Raw genomic sequence first — 9,332 nt, forward strand, 5'->3', positions numbered from 1 at the left:
TTTAGAATACACGTGCCTTCTTAAAATATACGTGAATATTTTTTAAAGTTACATGAAAATTTAGAGAGAGAAAATGCAAAGACTATTTTTCTATACGTAATGAGCATTTCCTAAAATACGAGAACACATATTTAAAACTTACAACGACAATTTTTTGCATATTTTATGTTAACCATGTGTTGCTGCAATTTAACATGTTTTGTCAAAATGCATATACATTTAGACCATTTCGAAATATATATAATAAAAAGAGAAAAAAAGAAATAGGAAAGCTACGTTGAGTTGTCGGGCTTGACCCATTTAGGGGCACGCATGGGCGTGCTCACCCTTCTACTTGCTGCTATATTGATCACCTGAAGTATCATGAAGCAACTTTTATACAGCAACCAACCAGGATCGGTGATGCACACCTGGAACTGGCAGACAACGGCCGCATTAGCAAGTACACGGAAATTAAAAGCACCAACACAACAGATAAATTACATACATGAACGAATCGAGCATTGACAGAAAAAGAAATGGTCGAGTTGAAAGTAATAATCTTACTTACGGGGTCAAAGCTGACGGGGAATATAAAGCATGGGTTCCTCTCGTCAGGCACAAGAACCATGACATGGGTCAGTCAGGACTTGAGACCTCTTCCCCCATAAGAGTACGCTCCTTGAGAATCCGCTTGGTCTGAAAGAAACTGTTCTTTTTTTTCCATTCTGGAACAGCAATGTTAGCCTGCGCACATGATTGACTAAGTCATGTGGATGTCAGCTAGATATCATGGCACAATGAAATTTGCATGCGTGAAATGTTTTTTTTCAAGTTATGTAAAGTAAGCAGTAGAAACAGACAAGAGAATCAATAACATGTTGTGTTCGGCTTTGGTCATTCCAAGTCTGTTGTGCAGCCAAGTTATTCTTGGATGCAAGTTCAATTTCTAAATATTTACTACTCCCTCCGTCCCATAATGTAAGACGTTTTTTGACTCTAGTGTAGTGTCAAAAAACGTCTTACATTATGGGACGGAGGGAGTAGAAGATTAGATACAACTAAGACTGCATCTCATCTAAAAAAGAAGACTCGACTTGAAAAACTGTATATAGAAAGAAAAATATTGCTAATGCATGGGGTAGAGAACCACTTGAAAAAAAAAAAGAAGGCTCCAGGCCGCTTACCTCCTCTACACTGCAGCAGCAGCAGCAGCAGCAGCAGCTCGGTCCAACAGGACAGCATCCAACACTTGTTGGCACAGCCAGAGCGACACCTCCTCCAAATCCAGCACCTCCCTCCTTGTGATGAGTATGAAGTATGGAGTTGAGCACCACGCCACGATACTGGAAGGAGCTGCACACCTCCGCCTCGTCGTTGTCCAACCAAAGGGCAGAGGGGGTCAATAATTTCCACCGGTTCCTCTCCTACACCCAGCTCTTCATAACTTTGTACAATGTGATTAGCGCGTTGCTTCACAGTGACTCCTTCAATGCCCGAATTGGACTTCGGGGATATGACTAATCTTGTGGGCATCCTCCCCTTGGCACCTTGCAATCAGACTTGGACATTGAGCAATGTCGAGTAGCTTCAAAGCTGGGAGACTCTGTATGCTTTCAGGCAAAGATGTCAGGCTGGGGCAATCTCCGATGAAAAGTTTTTCTAGAGAAGTGAACTGTCCCAACCATTCCGGTAATATTTCCAGGTCATTCAACGACAGCAACCATAGTCTAGTGAGAGAGGTGAAGCATCGCATGACCTCTGGCAAAGTCCTCAAGCCACTGATGGAGTATACATAAAAATTCTCCAGGGTGGGAAAGTGTTGAAGACTATCCCACTTGTCTTGACAGAAACTACAGTTCTTTAGAACCATCTCAAAAGGGTGAATGGAAGAGGAGAGCATTCCGAATCCTCGCTCTGGCCAAACTGTCTCGCTGTTGCTCAAACCCCAATGCATACTTCTTGGGGGATATGGTAGGAACTTCAACTTTGGGCAGTCCACTACCAACAAAAGATGCAAATTAGGGATTAGAAACTCTTTGTTTTCTTTACTTGACTCTGTTGTCCACCATTCCACCAAATTCTCCATCAACTCCAATTGCAGAACTCTTAGTTTCATACAAGGTCCGCCCTCTCCATAAAATTCCTTACCGATTTTCCTAATGTTGGGAATGTTCTTCAGAGACAACATTCTTAAATTTGGTACTGCCCCGAATGGAGGAAGACAATCACATGCTTCCAAACCATCAAGAGCCAGTTCGCTGAGAAAAGGGAGGTAGGACGAGATGTGAAACAACCAGTTAGGGAAATCCTTGCTCATAAACCCAACTAGCGAAAAGTTTTCCAGAGTCCGTGGAGGTACGAGCCGGTCCAGCACAGATTTACCTCCTTCGCTTTCCCAGAGAAGTTTTAATACTCGAATATCTGATTTATCACGTAGTTTGACTCTGTCTGCATCTTCTGGATGCGTGACATTCTGAAGGCCTTCAAGTATCAGCTCTGAACAAGTCAATCCCCAAAGATCCACTATACTGTTGCATCCTCTACTCTCTATCTCATGTACGTGATGTCTTACTGTGCCCACAAGATTTAGACGCTTTACAATGGCTGGAATCTTTTTACGCAACCTAGAAGTTGCAATATCAATCACAAACTGGGTGAGACTAGTCATGTCACCAATGCTATCAGGGCAATCATACATATATAGAAGGCCATTCATGTGCAGTATTTGAAGTTGAAGGTCACCAAATGAGGAGGGGAGCTCCCTAAGCCTCAGACAATATGACAAATAGAGACGCCTCAGCTTAGACAACTTGCATAGTGATTCAGGCAATTGTCGGAGCTTAGGACAACTTGTTAGGTTCAAATATTCAAGCTCAATGAGATGACCAAAATATTCAGGTAGTTTTTCAAGGTTATGACAATCTGAAACATCTAGGTATTTCAAATGATTAAGTTGGCAAAATGATCCTGGCAGCATTGAAACCTTGTAGCAACCAGAGAGGTTCACAGACTCAAGTTTCTGAATGTAAGCGAAATCAATTGGTAGGTTTTCTAGCTCATGGCAACTCGATAGGTTCAGATGTTCTAAACATGGGAAGCTTATATTGTCAGGTAGTTTGGTGAGCTTTGAACAACTTGACAAATTTAGGAATGAGAGTTTATGAAGGCCACCAAATTTATCAGGGAGCTTTTGAAGAGCACAACAATCTGACATGTTTAGGTGGTGTAAGCATGTAAGCTCACAGATAGAGTCAGGCAACTCTTGGAGTATAGAACACCCAGATAGATTAAGAAAAAAGAGTTGAGAGAGCTCCCCTAGTGATGCAGGTAGCTTACTGAGGCTGCTACTGCCAGATAGGTCCAAATAGCAGAGTTTGCTGAGGCAACAAATACTATCAGGCAAGGTTTCAAGCAAGGAATTAGACATAATAAGAGTTTCCATGTTTTGAAGTGCATGAAAGTACTTTGGAAGTGATGTTATTGGCAAGCCTGTGGCGTCAAGGTACCTAAGTAGCTTCAATTGATTTACAGAAGATGGCAGCGTCATGCTACTTGGAGCGGATTGGCCTTTGGATGAATGTCCACTTAGGTCCAAGACACGTATGTACTTGGACTGAGCAAATGCCTTTTTCGGTAGTTGCAATCCCCCCAAATCCCTAAAATGGAGGGACCTCAGCTTGTCTGGAACATATTTGAAAACCGCGGGATCATTATTGAAGTTGGTTAACTGTGCATGTCGGTAGTAATTAGGCCTGTTCCAGCTAGTGCTTTTGGTAGCATCCAGATCAATGAATTCATCAGCAACAATTTCTGATGCAAGATCGTGCACCAAATCATGCATGACAAGTTCTGGAGGAGATTTGCAATGCAATGGACTTGGACTGGCCTGTAGAGGTAATTACTATCAATATATTATTGCAAAAAGAAATCTAAAACAACCTTGACAACAGAAAATGTATTAAAATGGAGCTAAGAGAAGACACTAAGATACAGTAAAATTGCAATATCCTCAAAATCTGTGGAGCCTTATACATAGCAATTATCCTACACACAATCTTTTACTAGAAACCATGGATTTTCATAAAATTGTTTTCATGCCATTAAAATTTGGATAAACAACAGGGAACGTAAAGCTTATAAAGCATATACTACATGAGAGGAATATAAAGCATAACTGAGCATAAGACGTGTGTAGTGCATAGGAATAGTAATTTTTTTAGGGAAGTAATCTTGTTACCATGCCACCGTGTGTAGTGCATAGGAATAGTAAAAAAAATTGGGTAGGAACAGTAATCTTGTTACCATGCCACGGTTGTCCTAATTAGTCTTATTTTTTTCTAGTGGGCACGCCCATTACTAATGGGCAAAGGAGTTTTACTACCAGTTAGTCCCAATTCATTATTGTTCTTTGGGCCAATCCCACGTAAAAAATGCTTTCATTGCCCTTTATGAAGAGCTCATTACGGTTGATTTCCAACCCGGAGACGAGCGACCCTGGAGCATTTTCTTGGCTGGAGGGTTGGCCTGCCAGGGTAAATTAGAGGGCGCGCACGATCTGTGGTTGGCCGGAGAGTGCGATAAGTACAATGTGCTCAGGCTCACTTTAGCACATATATATTTCTCTAGATATGTTTTGTGGAATTTTTGAATTTCTCTAGATGTCAAGTTTGATTTGTAACTAGTTCATTTAGTGTCATGATTTTGTCATGGCAGATGTCCTTGAAAAAGGACTTAGTCGTAAGGCCATCGCAGCTAAGCGGTAGCTTGAATGAGGTTGATCTGAATCGAGAGATGAGAGTTTACCAGGTTCGGCCCCTTACGATCGAGGTAATAGCATACGTCCTGCTTTGTTTGCTATTGATTGTGATTTCGATTACAAGGGTGCGACTTAGCTAACCTAGTACTCGAGAGCTTGTAACTTAGTTCCCCTACCTTAGGGGCTCCCTTTTATATATAGATTGCCCGTGCTCTAATCTATCTCCTACTCATCGTATTTCCCAAGTAAGAGAATTCCCATTGTTTCCTTTGATAAGCCGCCGCCTTAGGCATTGGGCTACGAGCCGGCCCGCTCCATGAGTCGCCCATCTTGTCCTTGAGCTCTTGATCATCGCGGCCCATATGATGAGCCTATTCTTAAAGCCGCCACTAGATAACCCGACCATGATATGGGCGGGTCATACCGTGGGGCTACATCCCCAACAATATCACCTAATTTGAAACTATAAGCATACTTGCTTGATTATTAAAGGAACCGAGGTGCCTACCTCTAGCTGGCAGAAGTCCACCCGTGCACGCACTTTCTTCAGCCGCTGCCGGTTCTTCCCCAATGGTGGTGGGGGGACTTGACATTCACAGTGCTCCGGGCGGAGGAAATGGAAGGCAAACAATGATTTAAGGCTGGCGAGGTCTCTTCTTTGGGAGATGGCACTCATGACTTGGGTCCGATGGAACATATATAACTCATGTTTTATTGGTCAAATTGATGGTCGAAGTTGAACCTTGAAATATGTGGAGACCATGTAAATAGGGACCGAAGGAGGACAATAATTTTGAACAGTGCTACCTTATGCACTTGGCCCATGGTGAAGTCCTGGGCCAGATTCACATGAACCACATAAAGGGATATGAACCATCTCTCGTCTTTTATTCGTCTCGACTGTCTCTCTCGATACCACCGCCAGGAGGGGCCTGACATGTAGGACCACCTTTGAAACCCGAAGGGCCTAACCTGAATACCTCTGGCGGACTAGTATACCCGGACTAGTATACCTTGGTAGTAATGTTAAGCTCGTAGCTCTATAAATGACATCTTATGGTTTGATACTCTACTAAGTTAAGCTAAAGTTCAAAAGCCTATTTTCTAAAATTATTAAATTAATTTACAAGTAGGGGGATGTAATATATATATATATATATATATATATATATAAAATTCAAAATCAGTAAAAATATATTTAGATTGATAAATATATTTATTTATATTTTGTGGCACATAATCTAGATATTAGATCCATGTATTGAAGGACAAGACAAAATCTCAAACCAAAAAAAAAAGAATATACAAACCGAACATAATCAAAACAACAGAGCTAGTAAAGTACAAAACTGAACATACCAGTGCTGATAATAAATTTAAATTTAGAAATAGATATATTAAATCATGAACAAAAATTTAAAACCAAGTGTAGGGCCATACATAAAGTAAGAAAAAAATAGTAAAAGGGAACCAGCCATGCAATTGAAATGGTGTCTATAGGTACCAACCGAAGCAGATCCTGGAATCTGAAGAAAGGACATCCCCAAAAGGTAGTTGATGCACCTTTGACCATCATGCCTTGAATTAATGTATCCAAGTGCATTCCATTGCTGGATTAGATGATTATCATACATGACAAAGCCCTTGGGGAAGGTTGCCAAGTACGTGAAACACATCCTGAATTCTAGCTTCATGTGGTAATAGCTCATCATTAGCCTCTCTAATGTTTCTTTCTGATGTCCTTCTCTCAAACCCAAATCAACCTTGGTATCTCTTATATGTTCCCATGCTGCCACGGTCCTTAGCTCTGACATTACTTGCCCAAGAGCATTTGCCACGAGCGGTAATCCTCCACACTTGGCTGCAATCTGCTGTCCAATTTCTTCCAAGCTACTATGGTCATCATCAGGCCCAAATGCCCTTTGCTTCATTAATTCCCAACATTCTGCGGGTTCTAAAACACCCAAATTGATTATGTCGGACGCTGGGACCGGAGAAATTTTCCTCTGATTTGCAAGAAAACCAGTGCGCAATTGTTGCACTACGCATAGGTTTCGGGTAGTTACTATAACACGGCTGCCCTTTCGGCCATGCTGTAACATCTCCTTGAGCCTTTCAAGATTATTTCCATCTTCTTCCCAGAGATTATCCAGAACAATCAAGTATCTTCTAGTAGCAAGTTCTTTTTTCAGATGAAATTGCAAATCACAGTTGTCAAGGTTATCCATCATTCTTTTCAGGATGACACTCCCAATTTTGTGCAAATCAAACTGCATGGACACATTAACCCATATTGAGATGTCAAAGACACTGACCCTCTTGTCTGCAAGAACTGATTCAGCCAATGTTGTCTTGCCTATGCCACCAAGGCCGACAACTGGAATGATAGAGATATCCTGGTTGGCTTCTTCACTTGTGAGTAGCAGGCTGATTATCTTCTCCTTCTCGATACCCCTCCCCACCATCCCTGTTTCCATTCCATGAGCAGTCCAGTTGGCTGCAAGTGTTTCATTGCTTCTGCTCCCTTCTCCCCTTGCTTCGTGAGGCACAAGTTTGAGATCCCTACTGCCCTCCTTTTTAATCTGGTCTATTTTCTTCATCACCTTTTTCATCTTGTGGGGCATGGTCATTCGCTGCAGGAGTTGATTGTTTCTCGAAAACCATAAGCTGGCCTGCAAAAATCAAGCAATGATATCATCTTATTTTAGATTCAGAGGGGCCGGGGGTACATGCAGGCAGGCAGAACTGAAGAGGCCGATATAAATTAGTCTCTGCGTAGACTGAAGAAGAAGAAGAAGAAGAACATGGGAGCGACAGCTTAAGAGACGGAAGGAGGGAGGAACCGGCTGAGAGGAGATGGGAGAGTAGAAGAGTTAGTTACCTTGGATTGTGTGTTGCTGATGAGCTCATCAGCGTCAAGCTCATCCAGCACGTCCTCGACGTCGTAGGCGACACGCTTAAACTTCATAAGCCACCGCTGAAACACTCTTCCGGCTTCCCCTCCTCGACGCGACCTCTCGTCGGCATCGCCCAGCACGGCCTCGATATCTTTCATCTTCTCCCCCATCTCCAGCACCTGCTCTCTGTACCTCCACTGCAGAGTGACTTCCGCCGCAGCGTATTCACCGCCGACAAATAGCTTGCTGACGATCTGCTTCGCCACAGCGACCGCAATCGCACACCCAAGCCCGCTCATGACCATGGCTCCCCAGCCAGCAGCGTACTGAACCCAGGGCAGTATTGATGTATTTGTGGATTGTAAGGCACACTGTAAGGTAGGCAACCTCTCGGACTCTTGGTGGGATTCGTTAGATTAGTTGCTTGGTTGTTGTGTGTGTCTGTGTGAGCATTGGGTTAAAGAGAGAAGTAACCTTTCATGGTCCTTTTTTCTACATTTCAAATGAAAATATGAAAAGTGAGGCTTGCAACTTTGGTTCCATTCAAACTAAAATATGAAGACACCATTAAGCAGCTCCGTACACATTGGTGCCTTCACGGAAAATAGGTGAATGGGACTAAAGTTGCAAGACTCAGCAGCCTCACTTTTCACATTGGCATTCCAGAATGTGAGCATTGCTGCTCTGCTGTGTTTGAGAACTCTCAATGGGTGCGTGATCATTGGGTTGACGAGAGAGACAAGGAATCCCCTTTTGCTTTGCTTTGCCAGTGCATTCAAATTAGAAAACTGATGGTGGAACTAAGGTTGCAATAAACCTCACTTTTAAAATCGTAATGAATGGAGTAGGAATCTTTCTTTTCTTCAGTCCAGAGACATTCTAGATCAAATGGGATCAGTTCAGATCTGCACTCGCTGGTGTACATAATGAAGGTGCAACCGATTATGTAAACTACTCCCTCTGTAAACAAATGTAAGAGCGTTTAGATCACTACTTTAGTAATCTATACGCTCTTATATTTCTTTACGGAGGGAGTACCTGCCACTTGCCATGTTTGACGAATATGCTGGTAAAGCAATGTGATTTGCCCCTTTCACAATCATGCTTATTTCATTTTCGAAATGACGCAGACATGAAGCAGTTTGTTGGAATATTAGAGAGCCCTCTGCAAACAAAACAAACTGACAAAATATAACAGCGGGATGTGACAGACGAAATAGTTTGAGTTCTTCCCTCCTGAGCTGAAATCCTGAAATGAAACTGAAAATTAGTAGTAATCAAAAGTCTTGTGTGTAATCAAACTGCGTAATCATCATAAACATTGAAAGGCATCACTGCTTAAATGCAGACTCGATTTTATCCCCAATATATATGCTCAACAGCTCCAATTGAAAGAAACAAATCACTGAGAGGCAACAAGTAGTTACGGAAGATTTTGCAGATAAAAACATGGGAACTAGTACTAGTACATGTTGATCCTTTTTATTACATTTGTTTTCTTGGAGCAAGCAAGCTAGCTAGAGGGAGCAGGGAGGGCCAAATCAAAGCTGAAAGCACTCACATACATTGCTGCTTGATATTATTTGATTGTGCTCCAGCCACATTGGGGCCGGAACATAGAGAAAGAGGAGGGGGAAGCTGAGGTCGGCCGGCGCACCTCCGCAACGTCCGACCTCTTCCTGCTCCTTCTGGTAATC

At 42.4% G+C, this 9,332-nt stretch overlaps 1 protein-coding gene across 1 annotated transcript; it reads right to left on the reverse strand.

The window, feature by feature from the left end:
- Positions 1-1,186: 1,186 nt before the first annotated feature.
- LOC123114490 (disease resistance protein RGA2) lies at positions 1,187-8,014 on the reverse strand. Its single transcript, XM_044535983.1, has 4 exons — positions 7,620-8,014; positions 6,247-7,410; positions 1,818-3,868; positions 1,187-1,760 (listed from the first exon to the last, which is right to left on the reverse strand). The coding sequence occupies exons 1-4, from the start codon at positions 7,938-7,940 to the stop codon at positions 1,469-1,471; spliced, it is 3,828 nt and encodes a 1,275-aa protein (XP_044391918.1). The 5' UTR covers positions 7,941-8,014; the 3' UTR covers positions 1,187-1,468.
- Positions 8,015-9,332: the final 1,318 nt, after the last annotated feature.

This window comes from Triticum aestivum, chromosome 5B (assembly GCF_018294505.1).
Source record: "Triticum aestivum cultivar Chinese Spring chromosome 5B, IWGSC CS RefSeq v2.1, whole genome shotgun sequence".
Taxonomy (NCBI): Eukaryota; Viridiplantae; Streptophyta; class Magnoliopsida; order Poales; family Poaceae; genus Triticum; species Triticum aestivum.